The sequence below is a fragment of the Mustela lutreola genome, chromosome 7 (genome assembly GCF_030435805.1).
Source record: "Mustela lutreola isolate mMusLut2 chromosome 7, mMusLut2.pri, whole genome shotgun sequence".
Taxonomy (NCBI): domain Eukaryota; kingdom Metazoa; phylum Chordata; class Mammalia; order Carnivora; family Mustelidae; genus Mustela; species Mustela lutreola.
In genome coordinates, this window is record NC_081296.1 from 60,421,048 (window position 1) to 60,448,280 (window position 27,233).

Consider the following 27,233-nt stretch of genomic DNA (forward strand, 5'->3'; position numbering starts at 1 on the left):
ATCAAATCTACGATCTAGAAACTGCATTTTAAGTAATTGTTTATCGAAATGGATAAAAGACCTCAACATGAGACAGGAATCCATCAGAATTCTAGAGGAGAACATAGGCAGTAATCTCTTCGATATCAGCCACAGCAACTTCTTTCAAGATATGTCCCCAACGGCAAAGGAAACAAAAGCAAAAATGAACTTTTGGGACTTCATCAAGATTAAAAGCTTCTGCACAGCAAAGGAAACAGTCAACAAAACAAAGAGGCAACCCACGGAATGGGAGAAGATATTTGCAAATGACAGTATAGACAAAAGGTTGATATCTAGGATCTATAAAGAACTTCTCAAACTCAACACACACAAAACAGATAATCATGTCAAAAAATGGGCAGAAGACATAAACAGACAATTCTCCAATGAAGAAATGCAAATGGCTATCAGACACATGAAAAAATGTTCATCATCACTAGCCATCAGGGAGATTCAAATTAAAACCACATTGAGATACACCTTTACACCAGTTAGAATGGCCAAAATTAGCAAGACAGGAAACAACGTGTGTTGGAGAGCATGTGGAGAAAGGGGAACCCTCTTACACTGTTGGTGGGAATGCAAGTTGGTGCAGCCACTTTGGAGAACAGTGTGGAGATTCCTCAAGAAATTAAAAATAGAGCTTCCCTATGACCCTGCAATTGCACTACTGGGTATTGACTCCAAAGATACAGATGTAGTGAAAAAAGGGCCATCTGTACCCCAATGTTTATAGCAGCAATGGCCACAGTCACCAAACCGTGGAAAGAACCAAGATGCCCTTCAACAGATGAATGGATAAAGAAGATGTGGTCCGTATACACTACAGAGTATTATGCCTCCATCAGAAAGGATGAATACCCAACTTTTGTAGCAACATGGACTGGACTGGAAGAGATTATGCTGAGTGAAATAAGTCAAGCAGAGAGAGTCAATTATCCTATGGTTTCACTTATTTGTGGAGCATAACAAATAAGATGGAGGACATGGGGAGATGGAGAGGAGAAGGGAGTTGAGGGAAATTGGAAGGGGAGGTGAACCATGAGAGACTATGGACTCTGAAAAACAACCTGAGGGTTTTGAAGGGGCGGGGGGGGGGTAGGTTGGGAGATCCAGGTGGTGGGTATTATGGAGGGCACGTATTGCATGGAGCACTGGGTGTGGTGCATAAACAATGAATTCTGTTATGCTGAAAATAAATAAATAAATGAATGAATAAATGTTTAGGATACCTCAGAAATGAAATATTTCTTTCTTTTTAAAAAATATCTTATTTATTTATTTGACAGAGAGAGAAAAAGAGAGATCACAAGTGGGCAGAGAGGCAAGCCGAGGTGGGAGAAGCAGACTCCCTGCTGAGCAGAGAGCCCGATGCGGGGCTTGATTCCAGGACCCTGAGATCATGACCTGAGCCGAAGGCAGAGGCTTAACCCACTGAGCCACCCAGTCATCCAGAAATGAAATATTTCTAAGATACACTATTGTTTAGGAAAACTTGATTCCTGAAATTTACTTTGAAAGAAGAATAGCTACTTCACTACTTGATTTATGGACTAGCCAGACATTAGAGACAAGAAAAGAGGATTAGAAGTGTCCTTAACTTAGAGTTAGCCTTGGAACATCAGTCTGGGGGCGGGGCTCAGGTATTGTTTATTGTTAAGTTGTTTACTTCCCTCCACTTGTCATTTTGTAACCTACTATCAATCCTCAGACCCCAAGCCTACATTCTGTGACTCTTCCTTGAAAGTTCTCCAGAGTTACCCACTATACTGGGTAAAACCCTCTTCTAAATGGTCAAATTACCAGTTTTGCAATAGTGACTGCAATAAGAAAAAAACCATCTCTTCTCATCATGCACATTTACAATTTTAAACCTGCTGCGGTCTGGAGAGAATCTTCTCGTCTCCAAATTTAGATCACAGTCCAAGTGGCCATCATACGCTGAAATACAAGCTTATTATCAAAGAGCAGATGTTGGCTACTGACAAAGCAAATCCCTGAAGCTTACAGATCCCCATCCTAGGCTGGTGTTAGAGTTCTGTGAGTGTGCTCCTAAATCTGGGGCAGTTGGGAAGAAAAAAGTCTTCCAATGATGTTGACAAGAGGGAGTGAAAAAAACTGCACTGTCCCTAATTTAAACTTAGAAAGCAATTTATAATGCTCATGCTTACAATGGGAAAAGAAAAATAATTATGTGCATCTAAATTATGTATGCTTATTTTTAAATTCTAGGTGATTAACAAGTTAGCTGGTAGTAGGCTATCCGTGTGCTCTGGGGGCTTTAACAGGTGGTAGATCCTTTCCAAGTATCAAGAACCAATTATTTTGGCCTCTGCTTTCTTCCTCTCTGTGGTGGGCTGAATAATGACCCCCCCCCCCCAAATATTCACCTCTTAATTCTCAGAATTTGTCAGTATGTTGCCTAATAAGGCAAAAGACACTCTGCCTTTGTGATTAAATTAAGGATCTTGAGATAGGAAGATTATCCTGAATTATCCAGGTGGGCTCAAGATAATCATGAGGGTTCTCCTAATGGGGAATTAGGAGGGTCAGAGTCCAAGAAGGAGATAATAACAGGAGCAGAGGCTGTACAGGTACCATGACTGGAAGGGGCCAGTAATCAAAGAATGCAGGGGCCTTCGGAATCTGGCAAACACAAGACATGGACTCTTCCCTAAATCCTCCAGAAGAAAAGCAAGGCTACTATTTTTTATTGTAACCTCTAGAACTGGGTGATAATGAATTCGTATTGTCTGAAGCCACTAAGTTTATGGTAATTTGTTGCAGCAGCAAAAGAAAACTACTAATATGCTCCCACTGGTAGAAAGCCCTGGTTGAGTACACTTGAGGCTACAGATCAGACTGGAGAGGCCCAGGGAGGAAACTGTTAGGGAGCAGCTCATAGAAGCTGAGTCCTAGAGAGTCCAATTCCAAGATTTTGTAGAGGGAACTGGAGTGACAGGGCTGCTGACACCTGGAGGTCTGCCTGGCCCTGGCCCCAAGCTTGCATCAAACCAGAACAACATTAAATGCAAAAAGCATCCATTGTACAACTTCTCTGTCTCATTAGATAACGTACACAGGGTGCAGAGAGCATGTTTCCCAGGTCCTGTGACACAGCTTTTTGGCACTTTTGACACTTTTGGCCTGTATCTTCCCTCTGACATCAAGAGCTAGAACAGCTTGCGTTTCAATGGTAATCACTGTGTAATGAAACATAAAGATGATAGCCATCAGGACATGATGACTATTTCTAACCACACGTCAAGAAGCCACTTGTGCCTTCTTCCTTCTCAACAGAACTGATTTTGTACAGATAGCTACCTCTCTATCTAATGGTCCATGAAAACTGACCCAATGCCACTCCTCAGGTAGGCTCTGCTGATGGAAGTCAACCAGCACATTTTATTTTCAAGGTCATGCTCAATGGTTCATGGAGTTGGCCTGTGACGAAGTTCTTCAAGGGTGATCTCAGGAGCCTGGCTTTGAGTCCCAGGCAGGAGAACTTTTCTTTCTCTTCCCTTGGACACTGCAGCACACAGACGTGAGGCCTAGACTTGTAGCCACCATCCTCTGCCAGCCTGAAGGCCAAGTCAGAGTGTGGAATGACTGTAGGGACAATGAGCGGAGCCATGGGATTAACTCAACCCAAAGTCCAGCTCCATCTTTAACTTCCAGGTGCCCCAGTCAATGAAGTCTTTTACCAGCTATTCTACCTGAGTTGGATTTTCTGTTATTTCTTTTTTTTTTTTTTTCCCTGAAAGCATTGAAATGGTAAATGTGGAGATAACGTTCTTATCACTACTCTTTGTATATTTGCTTCAGAAGCTGGGAGGTATACCAACCTCTATGTACTAGAACATCAGACTGAGCACTATTTTATTGACTCCTAACTCCCTGCCCCCATGGGTAGGAAGAGCATTATTCTCATTTTATAGACAAGGAAACTGAAATGAATGGAGGATAAGAAAGTAGCCTAACATGATAATTAGTAAATGACAGAGTTGGGTCCTGAACCTTGGCTGCTGGAATCTAAACTCATCTACTTCTCCAGCTAAGAGCTGCTTTTTTTTTTTTTTTTTTTTAAAGATTTTATTTTTTCATTTGACAGAGAGAGAGAGAGAGATCACAAGTAGGCTGAGAGGCAGGCAGAGGGAGAGGGAGAAATAGACTCCTCTCTGAGCCGGGAGCCTGATGTAGCTCTCGATCCTAGGACTCTGAGGTCATGACCTGAGCTAAAGGCAGACACTCAACTGACTGAGCCACCCAGGTGACCCTGAGAGCTGCTTACTTTCTATAGCTTCACAAAATCCAAAAACATAGTTATCCTTATTAAGGCTTTAAATTTCTATTATACTATCTAGATGCTCTCTTAAATAAAGAAGTGGATTCAGAAAAAAATCCTGAAAATCAGAAAGCTTTGGCTTGTTTTCTAGAGGACTCTGAGTTAGGAGGATTATCTACATTCCTGGAGTCTAGATTTCTTCATCAGTAAAATTAAGTTAGCAAAATAAAATTCATGTTGAAAGAGATGAATGAAGGATGATGTAGTGACAAGAGTGAGGGCTACTTTGTTCCAGCTGTGTGATCCTGGTCAAGTCACTTTATCTCTCTGTGTCTCTATCCACTTCCACCAAGTCACAGCTGAGTACTCTAGAATTCCATGTCTACTTGATCTGTGGAGCTCCTGAAAGGGTTGTACTAATTTATTCAAATAGCAAATGAATATGTATGGCTTCACTGGGTTAAAGTAATGAGCACCACGAAATTTTACCCCTACCTTTTAATGCCCACCATCATGAGTCTACCCAGCTTGTTTTTACTAATAGTACAACTGGAGACCAAAGAAATAAAGCAAAATCTCAAAATCTAGTGAACACTGACCACAATGAGTGGCCCTTTGAAGATACCACCCTACACCACTAATCACCCACATGGGGGAGATGAGCAGTGGTAGCTCCATGGTGTTTTGATTGTTGACAGATAAAGGATGCTTCCCCTGTCGGGGGTCAGATGGCACCATAACACCCTCTTGATTTAGTGGGTAAGATTTAATGGGAACGTCTCATGCCCTCTATGCTCTTTGTCCCCGAGCTTCCCCTGGGTCCCAAGTCTGGTCTGCTTCACAAAGTGGCCAAATACCCACTATATAGTAGCAGAGAAGGTCAGGGAGAAAGTTAAACCCATCACCTCTGAGAAGCCCTAGAAAATTAGTCAGGCTCATTTCCATGTGCTTTCCTGATGCCTCTCTGGCTCAGGAGGAGCAGCAGGTGCCACTTAACGCTTAATTTCATGAGAACAAGGTTACAAGGCTCTCTGAGTACCCGAAAGGACCAGCCTGTAAAGACAGCCTGGAGCAATGTTCCTGGAGCTGCTCAGGGCACTCTGTGTCCTCAGGGCCCATGAATGGCACTGCTTCCTGGAGACCCAGCAGTGTGCGATGCTACAGGGCCCATCCCAGATCTGCTGCAAGCCACTGACCTTCATCCCAGTTCTGTATTTAATTTTTGCACCTGTGCCCGTGTCTCCTTTATTGGGTTCCCTGGCAGGGGAATAAGGTCAAAGATCAAGCTGCTTGTTCAAATATTCTACTTCTCATTACAATGACAGTAGCCAATGGTCACTAAGAGCTTCCTATGGTTTAGACCCTGGGTATAATGCTGTACCTGAATTACCGTTTAATCCACAGGAGCACTGCGTAAGGAAAGGCAGGTATGGCAGGGACTGAGTTTCCCCCATGGTCATGGCAGCATCAGCCCAATCCTCACTTTTCTCTCTTATTTAGGCAAAAGAAACAAATGAAAAACAAAAAACCACTCCAATTTAAGAAACAAGCCAAGACTCCTATAAACAGATGGTCTCTAAGGTGGCCTTGGCAGCGAGTGGAGGAGCACTGGAGATGGAGCCCCTATACTGGTGTGAACCCATTGATCCCTGCCAACCAGCCTTGCAATGTGGGTCTCAGGGAAGGCTGTGTGTGGACAGTCACGTGGCCAATGTAATCCATTACTAAAGGTCCCTCCTCAGTGCTTTTCTGCCTCGGCTGGAGCCTCCCCATCTGTGAGGGTGGAGACAAGTGGGAAGGCAAACTGCTTCGCCCCAGGACGCTTCCCCAGCCAGTGGGATGCCCCCTGCATCCCTGAGGCTGCCTTGCCTGGCACCCATTCACCGAGCTGCAGCAGCATGGCCGAGTTCTGCCAGTCCAGCCGTGGCCCGCTGGGCTCGCTTCTGTCCCAGGGGGGATAATTAGCCTGGTGTTTCTGAAATCAGTCAAGCAGCCTCATAATCACTTTCTCCAAAATATTTCCATGATTAAATGACCGCTGACGATGACAACAATGATACCATGATGGGAAAAGAGCACAGAGGGGAGCTGTTCTTGCACTCCAGAGGGGAATTCCTGACATGAATATGGGGTAGAGAAGGGACAGGGACGGGCATGGGAGCTGAGGCCTCAGTCTGTGCTCTGCTGGGAAAGTGATCGAATCGCTTTTGAGTTCCTGTGTGTGTTCAGTCTGAAGAAGAAGTTGAGGATGAGGAGGGGCTACAGGCTGTACCTCTTTTCAGTCCCTGCTCCCCAATCCTGTCCCTCCAGCCCCACTACTTGGCTGGGGCACCCCTGTATGGTGCCTGAAAGAACATGAACCCTGCCTATGAACAGGACCCAAGTCTGGGCCTCTTTCTAACTCCCTGCAGTAAACTTGTCCAAATTATTTTGCTTCTCTCTTCATTGCCTGCTGTGTAAAATGGGAACATGGCTGCCACTGTACCTAGTTGTTTGCCGTGAGGAGTTAATCAGATGAGGTGATGCCAAGTGCCTAGTACAGTGCCTGGTGATCATTTCGGGCCTAGCCCAGTAACCTAGATTTCCCCACTCAAGGCCAGCTGATGAACAATCTTAATTGCATCTGTACCTTAAATTTCATTTTACCATTTAACCTATTTAAAGCTTCCAGGGACTAGGATATGGATGTCCTTGGGACCATTATCCTGCCTACTACACCAGACTTCTTTGAGTCCTCAGAAGCTCTCATCTAGAGCACTGCTGTGACCTCCCAGTGGGCTCCGTACCTCCAATGATCCTGCACAGCAATCCTCTGATTGCCATCTTGCTAAAGCAGAGCTGACTGGTGTCTAATGCAGGGTCTAAGATATGGTGAGTGATTAACAAACATTTTAATAGCCCAAAATAGTTAAAATTAAGTGCATACTCTGGGCCAGGCACACTTATAAGCACTTTGCACTTTGAGTTTATTCTTCATGTCAACCAAAGAAGGTATTAGGGCTATGCCTGTTTTACAGATGAGGAAACTGAGGCACAGAGAAGTTGTCACATGCTCAGTCTCACAGATATTAGGTAGCAGAGCAAGAATTTAACACCAGGTAGCCTAAGTCTAGAGCCCTGTGCCCATAACTACCTCATTATTGTTGAGTAAACGAATAGTTTGGTCTTCAAGGACCTTTCATACTCACTGCCTGGCAGGGGCAGGGGGAGCACAATAGCACCTAGACTCAGGTCGACAAAGGTTTGAAGGTCCATGCCACCACTGTGCGAGCCGGCACAGTTAGTTGCTTAATCTGTTTCTCCTTCAGTTTCTTCAATTATCAGATCGGAATAAAATCACCAACTTCATCTACCGCATATTGCGAGAATTACATGAGATAATTCAGAAGGGCTTCACGTGGTGCTCAGGACTCAGCAGTTACCAGGTAAATGTTAATGCCTCCCTCCCCGCACCTGTAAGGCCACTAGTCCAAAATACATGGCGATGACGAATATGTCACATTCAAGGGCCAAATGTAGTTTAATGACTGGATTTCCAAGCTACTCTGTTCTAACACCATCCAACTCGTACTCTACTCTAGTCCATTCAATTCTTCTTAGAATTCAACAAATCTCACCTGGTTGCCACTCCTGGCATAGGACCTGAACTTCTCTGCTCAGGGGGCTTTGTCAAAGCAGCTGTCCTCATCAAAAATGTCTTTCCCTTCTTGTTTTATCTACTTACCTACACTCTATGGAATCTGCCCAGCTCCTCCTCTGGCCACCTACTGTATTTCACCTGCACTTTTATTATAGCATATCTAAACTCGTGATTATATTCAGTTTCCTGTCCACACCCGTTTCCCCCATTGTTCACAAGGTCCTTTTTTCTTCATCTTCGCGAGCCTCCTGTGACTAACTTACACTGGAGGTTGGACAGAGTTGTCTCAATGAGTTAAACATGGAAAAAGGGGACGATACAGTCTGAGCACAAACATCCAGTAAAGAAAACAGACAGGGACACAGATACTGCATGTAAGGTGGAAAGTCATAATGGGCCCTTTTAGAAATGCCATAAAATGGTGGGGGCAGAGGACGGAGGACGAGGTGGAAAGAAAAGAGTTCACGGAGGTGTCCGCGCACGTGCATCGTGGCGAGAGGCTGTTTGGAGAGAAACTAAGCAGGCTTACGAATATTGCCTGAGTAGCCTAGACGGACCTACCACTGAGTTGTCTCATTTGTGGTAAGTATTTGTGCTGGGCTCTAGACCTATTTTTGTAGCAAACAGTAGACTTTTCCCCCTCCTCGGTACTCAACAGGCTGCAGCATTTAGGCAGGAGAGAAATTTGGTTAGGGCTCTTAGGCCACTCAGTGGTGGGGCAAGAGGGACACAAGTGGCAGGAAAAGCCTCCATGGGGAGAGCATTCAGGGAACGACAGAGATCAGGAAGGCACCAACTTTGAGCAGTAAAGTGACAGGTGATCTTCGTTTGGTTAATTTCAGAATCTAGAGAAGAGCTGGTTGGTCTCTTCTGGAGGAATAACTCAGTGGCAACAGATTTATATACAAGAGAATCCTGCTTCAAATGCAGTGTGTGAGAAGCCCTGGCTTAGAACTAACAGGCAAAAGATTTTCTCGGGAGTTTGCTGGATGGGGATAAGCCAAAGAAATGTGACTTAGTATGGCGGGCTGCTATTGTTGGATCTTTTTTACCTCTTCATTATCATATGATGTTTTGATAAGATTGTAACAGCTTTCATCGACAATATGGCTTAGAGTTAGTTTAGGCAGATCCCCGTAACTCTGAGTCAGCTAGCGGGATTCTCACAAGGTTCAGGACACTGTTGAGTCCTTTTGCCTAGAAAAGCTGAAATTTGCCTGCAGGTCATCTGGCCAATACCAACCGCTCATAGAGGTGAGACTGCACCCCCTACCCAGAAAACTTTGAGGGCGGCTCTTTGGCTTGGTAACCTTTGGCATGTTAGAATTCTGACTTCTGTTGGGTTTAGATTCCCCATGGTGTAATATTGAGTCACAGTTGTGAGTCACCTCACAGGTGTAGTAAGCCAGATAAACAGATGATGGCTTTAAAAAGCCACTCTCGGGATGCCTGGGTGGCTCGGTTGGTTGGGCGGCTGCCTTCAGCTCAGGTCATGATCCCGGCGTCCTGGGATCGAGTCCCACATCGGGCTCCTTGCTTGGCGGGGAACCTGCTTCTCCCTCTGCCTCTGCCTGCCACTCTGTCTGTCTGTGCTTGCTCTCGCTTCTCTCTCTATGACAAATAAATAAATAAAATCTTAAAAAAAAAAAAAGCCACTCTCTATGTAATAGCTGTATTTGGGGAGTTTTACAAGACAATGGAAAGAGCGTGGAACCAAAGCCAGAAAATGTGAAGCAAGTCACAGCTTTAGTCATCTTGGTTACCTTGGGCTGGTGACATTCATCACCTGGAAATTTTTCTGGAAGCAGGTAGCAGTGGAGAGAGGAAATGAACAAATATCCCTTAATTCTTCAGAGTCCTATTTTCATCAGCTATACAACAGAGGAGTGAAAAAACCCACCAGGAGTAACCTGATCATGGGAAGTATTTGGTGAATTGTCCATTCACTAACTCATATTATTATCTGCACTTTTAATATTTTATTAAATGTAAGGGAAGAAAAATCAGGTAAGTAATAACATGGACAAAGTTACTAATAATTTAAAGCATTTTGGCTCTTTTATCACAACTGGCTATGTATCCAGAAATATTGTCTCCATCCATGGGTTAAAAACAACTTTGGGGATGTGACAGTTAAGCCATTCCCAAGATTTTCTCTTCATATGTTAGTCCTAAGTGAGGAGCTTTCGGTTTCTGGAACATTTGGCCAGGGAACCCATCTACTGACAACCAGACATGCTTGACTACCTTTCTTTCTATTTCTGGAAATCCAGGGTAGGAGGCTTAGAACACAAAGCTTGAGGAGGGAGACAAACCATAAGTGACTCTTAATCTCACAAAACAAACTGAGGGTTGCTGGGGGGAGGGGGTTTGGGAGAAGGGGGTGGGATTATGGACATTGGGGAGGGTATGTGCTTTGGTGAGTGCCTTGAAGTATGTAAACCTGGTGATTCACAGACCTGTACCCCTGGGGATAAAAATATATGTTTACAAAAAAAAAAGAACACAAAGCTTGAATCTCTCACAGCTTTCCTGGAAGGGAAGCAGGATGAGGTGAAGACATGGAGTCTTAACACTGGAGTGACCTTGTCTGTGTGTTCTACCAGAAGGGACAGAACATGGTCTTTCAGCCCAAGGCCCAGGGTAGCAGTGCTGAAGGTTGACATGTCTGGAGCCTGGACACTGTTCTTAGAGTTAGGGAGAGTTCACACAGCCAAGTGATTTCATCTGACTCCATTTACCTACCATGAAATGGTCCCCTTGTGGGACCCAGTGTTGTGACATACTATATGTTAGAAAGAAGGATCTACTTTGAAAATAGACTCTCAGCAGGTAATATGGGTCAGCTCAGTCTATTTTTAGTTCTGCTTTGACAGGAACCACAAAGGGAATCTAAACTCACCTTTGAGCCCTTAGAATCTTGCTGGCATTTCCTCATCAAAGACTACCCCTCCCATGGTGGGTGCTAGTACCAAGTACCCCATACACTTGTCCAGAGGCTTCAACACTTGTGCTGAGAAATGGTGAGGCTTCCTTCCACTCAGAGATACTGACAAAGATGGAAGGTCAGTATAAAGGGCAGTAAGATGTACGAACCCCAAAGTAGTGTTTTCAGACAAATCAATCACAGCTTGGCAGTCTACTGCTCTGGCCTATGATTTGAAAGCATGTTCTAAAACGGATAGGATGAGGAACAAGATAAAAGGCAACTATGTTAACCTTGGAAGTTCCTTCTTTAGACAAACGAAATATTTGCAGAATTTGGTACTAAAGAGCATCCTGATTATATATAATACATAGACAATTTTCCTCTTGAAATGTTAATGGTTTATGGACAATAAACTGCCCTAAGAGCAAATTATGATCTTGTTTCAACACGAGTAATAATGGTTAGAGTCACGTCTACCGTAAGGCTTAGAGAAATGAACTTGGACAAGGTCTGGTGTTGTTGCAAAATTGAAGGTCAAAATCCTCTAGGATGCTGTGCTATGGAAATTATAGCCCAAACCCAAAAAAGAACCCCATCAAAGCCCACATCCTATTTCCTTTACTCCCCTTGCATCGTTATTTTTTCACTGAGGCAACTTGCAATGCAGAGGTGACAGAAACAATGACTAAAGGGGGAAGACAATGGAAACCTCAAAGAACAAAAACCTGTTTATAGGTGTTTTTAACCAGACAGACAAGAGCAGACCCCGAGTAACAGATCCTTCAGGTTTCAGAAGACTCTGAAAGTAAGTTCCTTAAATCGGAAAAGAAGCATAGCCCCAAATACACAATAACCACCATCAATTATAAAAAATACCCAGATACGTCCTTTGAAACATAGCAGTCCATCTCACAGTATCTGTCAGAAGCCAGTTCCCTGCATTACGTCATAGAAGAGCACTGTATTGGAAGGACTGTGATTGAAAGGCATGATCACTTACTAGGGCATTTCTCTTCCTCTTCTGTTGGCTGTTCCTTCTCAGGCTTGGGAGGGCCTTTGATTTTATACACCAAGGCATGGAGTTTTCCAGCCCAGGACGTGTCCTCCTCTTCCTCTTCCTCCTCCTCCAGTGGAACGCCTAGAAAGGCACAGAACAGAGTGAAAAACCTGAAACAGTACATGAAACCACCATATGATTGAAAGAACACAAAGTCTCTGCTTCCCACCCTTCTGGAACCTTCTAAAGATATCATAGCAGCTCCCCGTAAGTATTTAACTCTATGATGTCTTCTGACAAGTTTTTAAAAAGATGATTTCTTTCTTTTGTACAAGAACATCAAGTAATTTCAAACCCCACACTTAACTTTTTCTAACCTATACCCCAAAAGGGCTCTAGAGTCTCTCGAAAGAAAAAGTTAACATGGAGTTATTTCAAATGAAAAGACCACCTGTTATTTATTAGTGAATCCACCCCTGCAGAAGCGGCACAAATGCTGAGAACCATTTAAAATCATCAGTTTTGTATCAAAGTAGGCTCTGCAGGCTTAGAATTCTTCAGGGCAGAAGTTATCATACTTATGTCATTGCAAAAGCTAAGAAGCAAAGGGGATTGGAATCTTGGTTTAGCTGGGAGCAGAGTCCAACTATCTAAGTAAAGTGGGGGAGGTTTATGTAAGTATCGGTCATTTTCCTTCTTCAGAAACCCTGTTCACGCTCTTCTATCTCACAAAATTTCTTCTCAGTAGACATTTCCATCCTATGTTATGCCAGAATTATTTCCTATAGCTTCTCTGACCCAAGTCATTTGGGAAGAATCATTTCTTGAGCAATTAGTATCGTACTGTTAGCCTCTGAAAAATGCAGGGGCCACTCATCTGCACGATGGAAAATCCACATGTAACTCTGACCCTCCCAAACTGAACTATAAATAGGATACTCTTGATGGGAAGCCTTCCTGACAATAATAGTCAACTAACATATTTTTTTAATGTTATATGTTTTATGTACTGTATTCTTATAATAAAGTAAGCTAGAGAAAAGAACATGTTATTAAGGAAATCATAAGGAAGAAAAAATACACGTATAGTACTGTACTCTACTTAAGGAAACAGAGTAGGTGGACCCACGTAGCTCAAACCGTGTTGTTCAAGTGTTCCCTGCACCTTTAAATAGAAAATTTTCTTCTCAGCCCCCACTAGCTTGTAATGGAGGAATCAGAAACAGACTTGTCTTTGATACAACTTGCGTCTCAGAAACTCACCACAGTGAATGAGAAGGTCCTCATGGAAGTCATATAGCTCCTCCCGGATCTCCTCTGGGCAGGGGCAATTTTCTCCCAGTTGGAAGTTAAGAAGCATGTTGATCTTTGAGGGACAAAGAAGAATGGGTAGTTGGTCAAAAGGACTCAGATCCTGTCTTAAACACCTAACAGCCTTTGCCAATTTTGTCCAACTCAAATTCTTTTATGAAGATGGCCAGCAGGGTCATTTGGGTGGCTCAGTCAGTTAAACGTCTGTCTTTGGCTCAGGTCACGATCTTAAGGTCCTGGGATCAAATCCTGCATTGTGCTCCCTAGTCAGTGGGGAGTCTGCTTGTCCCTCTGCCCTCCGACCCCCGCTTGTGTGTGTGTGCACTCTCTCCCTCTCTCAAATAAATAAAATCTTTAAAAAAAAGAATGGCTAACATTTAAAAGTAGCTTTCATTTTTTCCTGATTATAATGGTAACTTACTAATTGCACAAAATTTGGAAATACCTAAAGAAAGTTTACTGCGATCCCACTGCCCAAAGAAAACCATATTTAGCTAGTATCTCCAAATCTTTATGTGTGCAGATAGAGATCATAATCTAAACATTTTCGAAGTCCAATTTTCCACTTAACAATTTATCTTGAGCATTTGATTTTACTGATCTTTAATACGTACATTGTATTTCATCATATGGATGAATAGCAATGTGAAATGTACATAAAATTAATGATTTGTTAATATATGCTTAAATTGTTTCCATTTCTTTATCCTTATAAAGTTTGTTTGTATTTCCTTTTACATAATTTTTATTCACATCTCTGATCATTTTTTTAAGGACAAACTCCTAAAAGTGAAATGACTGGATCAAAAGATTTGTGTATTTTAATGGCTTTTAATATGAATTGCCAAACTGCCCTTCAGAAAGCTCACAACAATCTGCATTATTACCAACTTGATACAAGAGTGTGTATCTTGATACATACTTCGTATCTCCATTGCAGTAATGAGAGTTAACACATTTTTAAATATTTCCCAATTTAATAGGTGAAAAATGTCATATTCCTGTTGCTTTAATTTGCATTTAATTGGTGAGGTTGAATTTTGTTTTTCCACATTTAAGGGCCATTTTTATTTCTTTTCTTTTCTTTTTTATTTTTTAAAGATTTTATTTGTTTATTTGACAGACAGAGATCACAGTAGATAGAGAGGCAGGCAGAGAGAGAGAGGGAAGCAGGCTCCCTGCTGAGCAGAAAGCCCGATGCAGGACTCGATCCCAGGACCCTGAGATCATGACCTGAGCCGAAGGCAGCGGCTTAACCCACTGAGCCACCTAGGCGCCCCATTTCTTTTCTTTTTTAAGTAGGCTCCATACCCAGTGTGGAGCCCAACACAGGGCTTGTACTCAAGACCCAGAGATCATGACCTGGGCTGAGGTCAAGAGTCAGATGGTTAACCAATCAAGCCACCCAGATGCCCCTACTTCATATTTATAAATTTCGTGTTCATGTTCTTCCTCCATTTTTTGTTCAGTAATTTTCTTTTTAAAAATTAACCTGTATTTTGCACATCCCTAGACTATTAATTCTTATAGCCTGGATTTTAGTGAGCTTTTAACTTTATAGGATTTTTTTTTTATTGACATGTAGGTTTTAACATGTAGTTAAAGTATCATCTTTTCCTTTACAGTTTTGTCTCAGGGATTCTTAACTATTTTTATGCCACGGACCATTCTGACAGTTTGTTGAAACCCCCTGATTACTTTTCAGATTAATATTCTGAATATGTACCATCAAATACAGAAAATTACATAAACAATTTATACTGAGATCTAGTTATCAAGACCATAGAAAAGAAACCCGTGGTATACAAACATATGTACTTGTTTATTAACTCATTAGACAAAAAAAAAAAATCTAGTGGCAGGTCACATATCCACTGAGATCTTGAAGCTGTGATGAATATAAATAATATGTCAAGGGATGACAACCACTGTAATACAACATAAAAAAAAACAGGCAATTTCTGTTGTCGGAAAAGTCACATATCTGCTTTGTGGTCTACATGAAATAATTAAAGAAATGCTATCAGAGATTAATGACAAGTTGGTGAAAATGAAGTCATTCATTTCCTTCTCAGATTCAGGAATGTCTCAATTCTTTCCAAAGACCCACGACCCCAAGTCAATGAGTATCTAGAGGGATAGAAGCAAAGTTAGAGGTGATGTTGTCCATTTGGCTGCCTCGGGCAGGGTAACCCACATCCCAGGCAAAGGTATTTTCTCCTTCTGTTTAGGATTTCTAAGTTAAAAAAACTTTACAATCCCTTTTATTAAAGCATAGAAAACCATATTTAATGTTTCTAGGAAGATCCTTATTTCTATTTATTTATTTATTTGTTTATATTTATTTATTTGACAGAGAGATCACAAGTAGGCAGAGGCAGGCAGATAGAGGGGGAAGGAGGCTCCCCATTGAGCAGAGAGCCCGATGTGGGGCTTGATCCCAGAACCCTGGGATCATGACCTGAGCTGAAGGCAGAGGCTTAACCCACTGAGTCACCCAGGTGCCCCAGAAGATCCTTATTTCTTATTTAAAGCTACGACTGCAAACAACTTTTTGGAAGTAGGCAGAAGTACTGCTTGTAATAAAATAAGATCCATAAAACAGGTTAGGAAAGTAATTTTTGTGGTTGTGCCACAATGTTAAAACATGGTAATTATATCAATATATATTGATAGGTTGTTTATTAAATAAAAACAAAATTTGAAGATCGATCTTGGGAGTAAAATATTAATTTCTTTGCTGAAAGATCATTCCTTAGGTAGAACACTGGGGAAGCACGGGCTCCCAAGCCTGCAGGGCAAAAAACCAAATGGGAACTGAGCTGAATTTTCTCCTCCGCAGGGCATACCCTTTAATGATGCCCTTTTAAAAGTCAGCGGTTTATAGACTATGCCTGGCTAATTTGCCAACAACTGTTGGACTGATCTTAGTTTTGCCTACTTTTGTACTTGGTAACATCCCCCAAGGAGGATTTTTTTCAATCTCTCTCTACTACATGGATACAAAGCTGAAAACCTTTATTTTCTCCTCAAAGGTTACAGAACAATGAGAGAATCATATCACTGTTTTAAAATTCTAATTCTTATGCAGCCAATCTTCCAAGTGATTTTGCATTGCTATCCCCTGAAATTGATCTAAATTCTCCTTTGTTGATATTCAAGTCTGATTTATTTAGAGAGCTCTGTTGGTAGGTTCCTTCTAGAAATGAATACTGAGATGGGCGGTAGATTGGACAGCTGAATTTGATAGCAATTAGTGTCCCTTCTTTCATTTCATTCCTAGACCAGCAGCATCAGTATCATCTGGAAACTTGCTAAAAGTATAAATTCCTGGGCCTCACACTAGAGCTACTGAATTAGAAGCCGGGGTTGGGGGTGGGGATCAGCATCTGTTTTTATTAAGCCCTTTTGTGTTTCCAAGGTCTGCTCAAGATTCACTGGTTTAACACACTTAGGGAAGAATTTCCCAAGTTACAGATAGCTAAAACAAATCCGAAACGATCGTCCATTGGGTTACTGGGAAGGCAAAAGAAAGATGTACTGGCAGGTCCCAGGGACTGTGGAAGAGAAGGTAAGTTGGCGGGAGGGATAAAGGAGAGGTAGGAGCTAGCGTGGCCCTCCCAGAAGCCAGGATCATAAGCTGGGTCATTGAGGACAGTGTTAGATGGACAACACATCCTAGTTGAGTTAATCAGATGCCTCAGAAAAGAGACATAAATTCTGCTCACTGGCAGAAGGGCATAGAGCATGGTATGAGGCAAACGTAACACCTCCAACACGAAGCTAATGACAGCAATTACAGAATGTTTACTGTTTGTCACGTAACCTCCTCAGATCACCTAAACGTGTTATCTCATGGGATCCTCGGGAGAAGGGAGGGAGGGAGATAACAAACATCCTCATTTTGCAGCTAAAACCACTGAGACCAAGAAAGGCCATTGCCCAAGGCCACACAGTGAGAGATGGGGGAGCCAGGCACCAACCACATCCTTCTCCAGTCCCATTATTCACGAAAAATGAGTCAGCATCTGCCCAACAAAATGGGAAATGTTCACATGCACCTGTTGCCAGTCTAAAGGCAGCCTGACAACATTTGTAAAACCTTCAAGAGTATTTCAGGCTCCCGGCACTTCCCTCAGCAGGGTGCAAATTACCTCCTCCCATCAATTGAAAGGGCTTTCTCATTTTGCCTCCAGCAAAGAGATGATAAGCTTCGCCTACTCTTTTCAAGGCCACTATCATTCAAGTGAATCTTTTAAAAGCCAAGAGCTGTGGCTCATTTTAAAGCCAATATAAATATCTATGTCGTACAAAATAGATTAGGAAAGTAATTCGACCAAGTTGTCCCACTAATATCAAATGGTGGTAATTATACTGACAACAATTTACGGATAAGCTGCTTATTAAATATAGATAAGATCCAAAGATTTGGTTTGAGAGACTGAAAACAAATGTCTTCACTGAAAGATCTTCTGCTTGGAACACTGAGGGAGCTGGGGCCAAGCAGCCTGCAGGATGTATGACAGCTGAGCAGTAGGACAAATGCAAACTATTATTCCACCAGCTGTCCTGCCCTCCTCTGCAAGGTGCTCACAGGACTCTCCATCCTTTCAAAGGAGCCTTCCCATCTGGGCAAGGCCGGCCACAGGGTACTGCAAAAAATGAAGTCAGTACCTCACAGAAGGGACCTCATATGCCCAGTCCTGTTCTCCCAGCTTCCGGGGGCTGGGAAGCTTTGTGAGGGTCTTGGCACGGGGCAAGGTGACAAGGAAGACCGACCATCCACTCTCATCAGTTGGGAAGTGTTGACCATGCTCTGTTGACCTCTGACAAAGTAGTGACTTCTGCAAGGACTGGACAGACATTCTTCTAATGGCAGATCCTTGCTGCTGCAAAAGTTGGATCCTGACAATGATGTGGTCTTCGACTCCATGATGGGGAATGGGTACGAGTGAGCCAGGGAGGGGAGGAAGCCATGCCCACGTGCAGTTTGGGATGGGTTTTCTTCCCCATCTAGGATAAGTGGCAGATGCTCCTTGTTGCCATTAGGAAAAGACCAGACCTGTCCCCTGGCATTGTGCTGGGTCATTTAATCACCCACCATTCTCATGGCTGCCCCAGATATATAAAGGTTTCATGTGCTCTACTCTGTGAGGTTCAAGTTCTTCCCTAAGAAGGGTATGGAAGCTCAGGAAGTTTCTCACCTGCTCCTGCGGCGGGGAGCGGAACTCCCTGGTCTTCCGGGCAGTCAGGGCTGCAGACATGTTCAAGGCCTGCATGAGCTCATTGTAGCGGGACTTCTGATTTGCCTGGAGTTTGGAGACATAAATGTCGCCAAATGCCACAATGGCCTCCACTCGATGCTGCAGCTCACAGTCACAGAGATAGCTGAGGAGCTCACACATCTGCAACACAAACATATATTTATGCTAATTTAACAATATTTTGTATACACTGGGGAAGCAGATGGCAACCCCATTTTACAGAGGTAACACTGAGTCTCGGGCACTCTAAGTGGCTTGCCCAGGGTCACACAGTAACTACAGAGCCATCACTTGAATCCAAGTCAGCCTGAATCCAGACAACAGCTCTCTCGTTAGCTGAGTAAGAGGACAATGAACCATCAAAGACAGAATAAATCTGCCTGTGGCAAGGGAGAACAGCATTCCTAAGAGAGTCCTTCCATGGCTCTCTTCTTCATGTAGAAACCGCCACTGAACTGCCCAGGTGAGTTCTGGATCCTTCCTGACATCTTCTGGCTCTGAATGATGGGGACTAAAGATTTCTGTTCCCCTCTCTGCCTTTCTTTTTTTCTGTTGGCACTGTTTTTCTGTCAATAGTTCTTTCAGAGAGCTACTATTACTAATCTTATCATTATTTGAACTTTTACTACTAAGCAACAGCCAGAACTTATTGAGTTAATAAATATCTCAATATTTATTATTTAATAAGTAAATATGTAATATTTATTAACCTTTCTCCACTTCACCTTTTGCATGACTAACAGACACTCTCCAGTCCGTCTGGGCACAGACAGCGAAACCACTGATGGTGGTGTGTTCTTGTGCAGCAGGACAGTCTACAGCATATCCGCCCAGCTCTGCCTCAGCCAGGTGAACAAGGCCAAACCACATGCCCATCACACTTGTGATTACAGTGACAACATTTAATTAGAAGGAATGTGTGCCAATGAAATACAAAGTTTCAACCAAGTTGAATGACTAAGGAACATCTGTAAAAGGCAAGATTTTTTTTTTTTTAAGATTTATTTAGAGGTGCCTGGGTGACTCAGTGGGTTAGAGCCTCTGCCTTCGGCTCAGGTCATCATCTCAGGGTCCTGGGATAGAGACCCACATTGGGCTCTTTGCTCAGTAGGGAGCCTGCTTTCCCCTCTCTACATCTTGGCCTACTTGTGATCTCTCTCTGTCAAATAAATAAATAAAAGATTAAAAAAAAGATTTTTTTATTTATTTGAAGTGGGGTGGCGAGAAGGGTAAGAGGGAGAAAGAGAAACTCAAGCAGACACTGTGCTGAGTGCACAGCCTGATGCAAGGCTCAGTCTCAAAACCCTGAGATCACGACCGAAGCTAAAACCAAGGGTTAGATGCTTAACTGACTGCATCAATCAGACACCCCAAGGCAAGCTGTATTTTTTAAAAAAGACTAAATGGTGGATATGAATTAGACAACTATGAAAAAAAAAACTGGAGGGAAGAATTAAAATTTAGAAGTATTCTGTGCTTGGGTTGCTTTCCAGTTACCTCTAAATCCACAGTCTATCCTAAAGATGCCTCAGCTGGCTATCAGGCACATCAAACTGAGTGTGACAGGTGTCACTGATGCAAAAGGGAGGACTCTCCACACCAGTCAGGGACTCACATTAAAGAACAGGGCTTGACTCCACATCAGAAGAGCACATTTGTATGTTTTAATAAAATTGTTGAAGGTATATATGTAAAATTTGTTATGCTTCTCCTCTAGATGCAATGTTTTCATCAAATGACCATCTCCCAATCTCATCACACTGGGTAAGGAAGAGTCATTTGGAGATCATTATATGTTTTATGATAAGATACATTTCCTATTGTATTTTACAATGACAAATCTGAATATTATGTTTTATTATATTATCATCCACATTTTACATATTGGAAAGCTAAGGCTTTGGTAGACTATGGACTTGGCAAGCATATAGTGCCAGTAAGTGGCCAATGGATGCGTGAGCCAGACTGACTTTGTGGAAGAGACTGTTCTGCTCTGTTCACTTTCATTTCTCTTTTCTCAGTGCCCAGAAGACAAAAGTGATCATCTTCAATGCATCACCGACGCTAGCTTATATTTGGTAAGACTATGCTTAGGAAGAGTTGAGGTTTCCTGGGTGATGACAAGGGTGCAGCTCTAGGTGGGCATGATTCTTCTCCTTAGCTCAGAGGGCAGTTGACCTGAATGCCAGTGCAATGGGTCGCCACAGGCTTAGTGATCAGAACATGGCAACACATGAGAGGTGGGGAGTGTGGCCACCCTATGAGCCAGTTCCTCTGGCCTGTTCCATAGCCAAAGGCTCCGCCTCCTCTTCAGACAGATCTCACCAAGGAGCCATTTAGTCCTAAAGGTGAGAGGTAAGATCAGGGCCAATCCATCACTAGTTCCATAAAAACAATTCTAAAGCACTTGCCTTGGGACGCCTGGGTGGCACAGTTGGTTGGGTGTCTGAGTCTTGATTTTGACTCAAGTCCTGATCTCAGGGTTCTGGGATGGAGCCCCACATCAGTCCCCATGCTTAGTGTGGAGTCTGCTTGGGTTTCTCTCTCTCTCTCCCTCTGCTCTCCATCCCCTATGCTCCCTTGCACTCTCCCTCCCAAATAAATAAATAAATAAATCTTAAAAATAAAGCATCTTATCTTATCTTTATCTTTATCTTATCTTATCTTATCTTATGGGTAAGGGTTAATATTTTTCTTTTGACCTAGGGAGGACATTTCACTTTAGAAATAAGCATGAGTAAATAAATAAATAAATGAATAAAAATTAAAAAATAGAAATAAGCATGAGTGCTCGCTTCGGCAGCACATATACTAAAATCAGAAATAAGTATGGCCAGAGAACGCTTTCTTTTGGCATCTGTGCTATACCCCAGATTTAGGCCGATGCCCCGAGTCCCAGCCTGACCTCCCAATTGCACTGTCACCCTCCCCAGCTCTTTTCAAGGGTGGGAACTTGGCTGCCCTGAGTTACCTGCAGCTTGACAGATTCAGGCAGTCGGGTCTGCAGCAAGCCTTTGACGGGAGCCTCCTTGCCAGCCTTCTCCCCGGCCTCCACTGCCTTCTCCTCCACCTGAGTCACTTCCTCCTTCTCTGCTCCGTCCTCCGTCTCCACACTGTGCTCCCCGAACACAGAGGGATCAATCAGGAGGAGGATCTGCCGGATGTCATCGTCATCGAACACCCCCATGACCAGCAGGGTCCCGATGAGTTTCAGCACAGGCACGAACTGGAACTCCACAGACCCACCCACAGGGTCGCGGATGTGAGCCCCGCTGTGCTGCACCGCCTCCGTCAGCATGCTCAGCGCCTTCGTCTTGAGAATCTCCAAGGGGATCTCAGGGCTCTGCTTCTGGTGCTCCTCGCCAGTCACAACAAAGCAAGGGGTGGAGAACCTGAACCTGGGCTTAAGGCACGTTCTCAGGCCCACCCCTGGCAGCCCGTGCCTCTTGGATTCGTCTGGGTACAGGCGGATTTTCCTGGTGGCACTGGTGATGGGAATGATGTACTCGTTCTTCATCATTAGCTTCCTCTCCTTAGCGTTGGCCAGGTGGATGCTGATGAGGAGGTCGTAGAACCCGGAGCGAAGGAGGCCAGGGAGGTACTTGTTATCAATGGCGTAGAAGAGCTGGGAGAGGTCCACATGGCCGCACAGGGCGTAGGCCACCCTGCTGTTTCCCAGGGCGCACACGGCGCTGTAGAGTCGGAGCGTGTGGTAATGGAACTGCATCAGGTCCTCCTGCTCACACAGCTCCAGGATGTCCACACACCTGCATAGGGACAAGCAGTCAACCACTCATCGGGGAGAAGAATATGCAGGGTTTCAGGGGAGTGCTTCTCTTTGAATCCCCAGGGATCAAGGCCGACTCAACAGGGCCAGTGGGGATACCAGGATGGAGGAGTATCTACCCCACTTTCCCCTGCAGGTTATCATTTCTCAGTTCTGGTCCATATCCCAGTTCTTGATAGTCCTCCTTCTCTAACTACAAGGATATCAAAAGTCTGAAAGACTTAAAGACCTGGTTTTCCAAATAGGAAAGTCCTCTTAAGGAAAATCTCCCCACTGAAAGACTCAGAAACATTCAGGTATGTAATAGAGGTGCCCTGGTCCTCTTTTTTTTTTTTTTTTTTTTAAGGTTTTATTTATTTATTTGACAGACAGAGATCACAAGTAGGCAGAGAGGGAGGCAGAGAGAGAGAGAGAGAGGAGGAAGCAGGCTCCCTGCTGAGCAGATAGCCTGATGCAGGGCTCGATTCCAGGACCCTGGGATCATGACCTGAGCCAAAAACAGAGGCTTTCACACACTGAGCCACCCAGGCATCCCCAGTCTTCTTATGTGTAGGTATAAGGGGGACTTCTGTTTTCTGACAGAAGAGCTCCTCAGAAGATGGAGCTGAAGCCCTCTGCCCATCTGTCTCCTACCCCATCTGTCTCGTCCCCAATCTACCCTCATCCACAGGGCTTTCCCTACCCTGGAAACAAACATACCTGCACTCTCGTTCAGACAGAAAACAGTCTCCCACCTGAGTTTAGGTGGCTTCAATACACTTTCTCCTTCCTGACCTTAGAAGGCTGTTTAGAAGTCGTTGGGTTGCTCCCTCATCGTGGAGACCATAATCTCTGCTCCCTGCTCAGGTTTTCTGTTTTGTCTTTCTCCTCGTCATGGGTCTGAGGATCCCTTGCAATTGGCTTACTTGGCCACACCCCTGTCTTTTCCCACTTCTGCCCTCCACTAGTCTGTCTCGCCAGTTCATGACCCAGTAGAATACTTAAATGAGATGTGTGCAGGTGTCAAATCCTTCCACTTCCCATTACTTTGTTTTTCATCCAACAGATCAAGGGATGATAATGTTAACAATGAAGTTCATTTAATTCTTATTACATACAGCAATGCTACACAATTTCATTTGTTTCTCCCAGCAGTCCTTTGGGTGGTCATTCATTTTTACGGTATCATGAGGAACCGGAGGTAAGTTCTGTGAGTAATTTACCCAAGGCTACAAGGCCAGAAAGTGAGAGTGTTGGGGTGTAACGTAGACTATAATCAAGAGTACCCCTTAGCAGGAGGATCCCAGGATCCCATTCCTGGCTCTCTAAGTAAGCGAGGCATGCCTCATTTCCCCCATTCTTGTTGGTAATAACATAGATCTCAGGGTCACATTGGAGTTTTTAATTAAAGGAATGGAAATGTTCCTGACTGCAGGCCCTTGGAGCCATGGTGAAGACCTGAAGCAGGCATATCGTAGAGAATATCCTGTTGCTTTTAAGTGAAGAATCCAAGTGAGGGAGGGAGAGAGAAACTGAAGCTTCTGGGAAGTCCATGAACTGAGCAGCGCCTGTGGCCCCTGAGGACGGTGCTCCTTCCCTTCCCTCGCTGCCTGCCAGGCCTATCGCCTCCTTTGGGGCTCCTCTGCTACCTGTTCTCCTCGGGGATGTGGAGCGCCATCATCTGCAGGGGCTCCAGGCACTGCACCGCCCAGCCGTGGCGCTCGCTCACGCGCTCCGTCTCCACCTTCAGGAAGCTGCTGGGCATGCGGCTCCAGAGCACGGGCTGGATGGTCTGGACATCCAGCCGAGGCGGACACTGTGGAACTGGGTTCTTCTCTTCGCTCTTAAAGATGGCCGCCGACAGGGGCATCGCGTTCTGGGGCAAGGCAGAAAGGCGTTGAGGGGGAAACGCCTGTGCACTACAGAGGTGCTCAGTTCCTGGATAATGCAAACTGGCCCATGATCCCCAGTATGGTTAGTAAAATCTACAGAGAGATGAACTCCAAGACCTCTAATGGTTTACCAGTCCAATTCAGGCCTTGCCCAATAGGCTATTTTAGCATCAGTTAATTCTTTGGGCACCCAGTAGAAGTATGAGAAAGGAAAATGGGAAGAATTTCAAGGCAAGAATTTCATAGGCAAGTACAAGGGCCTGGTCAGTGGGGTAGGTTGGGAGGTGGTGTATGAGAAGGCATTCCCCTGTTTCATGAAGCCTAGGATTTTTTCCCCTAATGGTCAATACTGCCTTATGTTATCATAGCCATTGGATAAGGGGGAAGATAATACCTTCAGCTTCCCAAGTTCAAACTGAAACAAGGAAGTGCTCGTGGGCTGTAGGAAAACCGCTGGAAACACTTTGGTATTGGGCTCCACCTGGAAACCAAAACAGAATGAGAGGTTTGCTCTCAGAATTTAAAAAACCCCAGGTGGCTAAGTCACTGAGGGTTTTAATCAACACCCCCTTTCTAACCTCAGCTGAAAGAGGACAGCTGGCCAGTAGGTCCTTCTCCGCTGCTCAGAAATTCTGAGACCCGGTGCGTACCAGTAGTGACTGTCACTGCACCCCACCTTAGTCACTCTCTCACTTGGAACTGCATGATCTCATATTCTTTCTTTTTCTCTGTTAACTGCAGCCAACAGCTTTCTCCAGGGCTTGAGGGGGAAGGTCACATGTAGGGAGCTACCAATGTGCCCCCAAAGGCAATGGCTGTTAGTGGTCAGGGAACCATGTGATGTCCTGGCTCTTCACAGAGCATGGAGACACCTGGCACGCAGGAAACCCTGAGTGCCAGGCATTTCCTGCGTGCCATTATTCACCACTCCTACCCGCAGAAAGTGATCATGGAGGGTCGTGCAAGGACTTTGGTGTTATTTCGGAAGGCAAACAGACATTGATCAAGCAAGCCCAAGGGATGTCTTATGACCAGGCTTCTCAACCTCAGCACTGTTGACATTTTTGGCTGCATAACTCCCTGTGTAAGGGGTGTCCTGGGCATTGCAGGATATTCTGCGCCATCCCTGGCCTACACCCAGAAGATGTCAGTAGTACTTTCCACCCCCACCATCAAGACAGCTAAAACAAAGTCTCTGAAGATTGCCAGATGTCCCGTAGAGGGAAAATCACCCCTGGTTGAGAACTGCTGGTTTACAGGCAGGTGTTTCCCTGGAATAACATAAGGCAGCTCTGCTTCCAGAGCCTGTCTACTTTTCTTTTCTTTTCTTTTTTAAGATTTTATTTATTTATTTGAGAGAAAGAGAGATAGTGAGAGAGGAGAAGGTCAGAGGGAGAAGCAGACTCCCCGAGGAGCTGGAAGACTGATGTGGGATTAGATCCCGGGACTCTGGGATTATGACCTGAGCCAAAGGCAGTGGCTTAACCAACTGAGCCACCCATGTGCCCAAGCCTGCCTCCTTTTCTTAAAACCTCTTCATTTTACTTGGATCCTCTGGACTTCTCTCCACCCTCCTTCCCACTCTTGATTCTAGCTCCTACATTAAATAGTGTGGGATTCACGGACTGTCTTGTAGCTGTCACTTACATGAAGGATGTGGATTTATTTATGATAGCGGGCACTCCATTTATCACTTGCCCACTGGGATGTAGGGGCTCAGACTCGGAAGACCATGGAAGAAGCTAAGGGATTTTAATTCTACCAACCCAAGTCCTTTGCCTTCAAGTCAATTCAGACATTAAGAAATTCTTGAAAGTCTCTTGCAATTAGGGGATGGTGGATAGCATGGACATACCTTAAGGTGGTCCCCAGGGAGCCACTCTCTTGTACAGTCCCCTCCCCTAGAACCTGTGTCTTGTTTCTAGCAAATAGGATATAGCAAAGGTATAGAAATTGTTACTCCCTTGGTTTGGCTACAGTATAAAAGACTGTATGTCAGCAGACTACAGAGAGGGTTCTCCACCTAGCTTTGGAGAAGGAAGATACCCTGTTGTAACAGAGCCTGTGAAAGGCCACGTGAGGGGAAATTTCAGGGGGTATCATGGGATTGAGGATGCCCCTGGCTGCAGCCATCAAAAAATGGAGGCTGAAACCGACAAACACAAGCAACTAAATTCTGCTAACAACTACATGAGCTCAGAAAAGGACCTTGAGCTTTGGAAAAGAATGCAGCCTGGCTGACATCTTGCTTATAGCCTTATGAAATGGAGTCAAGGTCCCAGCTGGGCTGTGTCTCACTCCAGACCCATGGAAACTGTAGATCATCAGGGTGTGCTGTTTTAAGTCACTACCTTGGTCATTCCTTACGTAGTAATAGAAAATGAATAAAGAGGTTTCTTTTGGTCAGAGTATTTGGTTACAGGCTTCCTTTTAAAAATGCATTTCTTCAATGCCTTTAGACCTAAGGTTTATAAAAACACACATTTTCATGGCTGTAAGTGACTTACAAGACTACATGGTCTAGTGCTATAACTCGCTCATGATGAAAGAGGTTGTCAGACTGGTTAAAGCAGACTTGTGCTCAGCACACAGTGAACTCTCCTGATACGCAGGGGCTCGTGTGCTAAGTATAAACACTCAGTTTATGCCTAATGCTTCAGGTATCCATGGACCATATGAAGGCATAAATGCCCATGAAACCAAAATGTGGTGATGGGGCTTTTAGAACTGCTTGGCAATGTCTGAAATAAGCTTTGTAAAGGACATTTAATGAATAGTTATTTAGTACCTATTATCTATCCCCTTTGTGCCAGACCTTGAGTTTGCAGCAGGGAGAGACAGCAATAGGAAATTTTGATTCAATACATCCTACGTTGGCTCCAATTTCTCAGAAATCTGATACGTGACGTTCAGAAAAATTAGCAATGCTCAAGTCACTGTAAGCTTCAGGAAGCAGAGCTCTGGTGGCTGGGATATTTCATATGGACCAGCAAGAAGTCCACAAATCTGATCTCATGGGGACAAAAAAATGCATTAAAGCCCAAAGGTCTTCTATGCTGAATGAAGTCACACTAGTACTGGGACCTACAGGCTAAAGAGGGTAGTGTGTTTTCAGTTCCCTCAGGACT

At 44.1% G+C, this 27,233-nt stretch overlaps 1 protein-coding gene across 1 annotated transcript in view; it reads right to left on the reverse strand.

Annotated features, from left to right (window-relative positions):
- Nucleotides 1-27,233, reverse strand: part of RYR3 (ryanodine receptor 3) — a 352,315-nt gene that overhangs the window by 148,884 nt on the left and 176,198 nt on the right. Inside the window, exons 33-38 of the mRNA XM_059183407.1 lie at nucleotides 24,500-24,586; nucleotides 23,863-24,089; nucleotides 21,419-22,214; nucleotides 18,388-18,588; nucleotides 13,136-13,238; nucleotides 11,876-12,013 (exon numbers count right to left, since the gene is read on the reverse strand). Coding sequence (XP_059039390.1) covers nucleotides 11,876-12,013; nucleotides 13,136-13,238; nucleotides 18,388-18,588; nucleotides 21,419-22,214; nucleotides 23,863-24,089; nucleotides 24,500-24,586 — 1,552 coding nt within the window. The remainder of the gene's footprint in view (nucleotides 1-11,875; nucleotides 12,014-13,135; nucleotides 13,239-18,387; nucleotides 18,589-21,418; nucleotides 22,215-23,862; nucleotides 24,090-24,499; nucleotides 24,587-27,233) is intronic.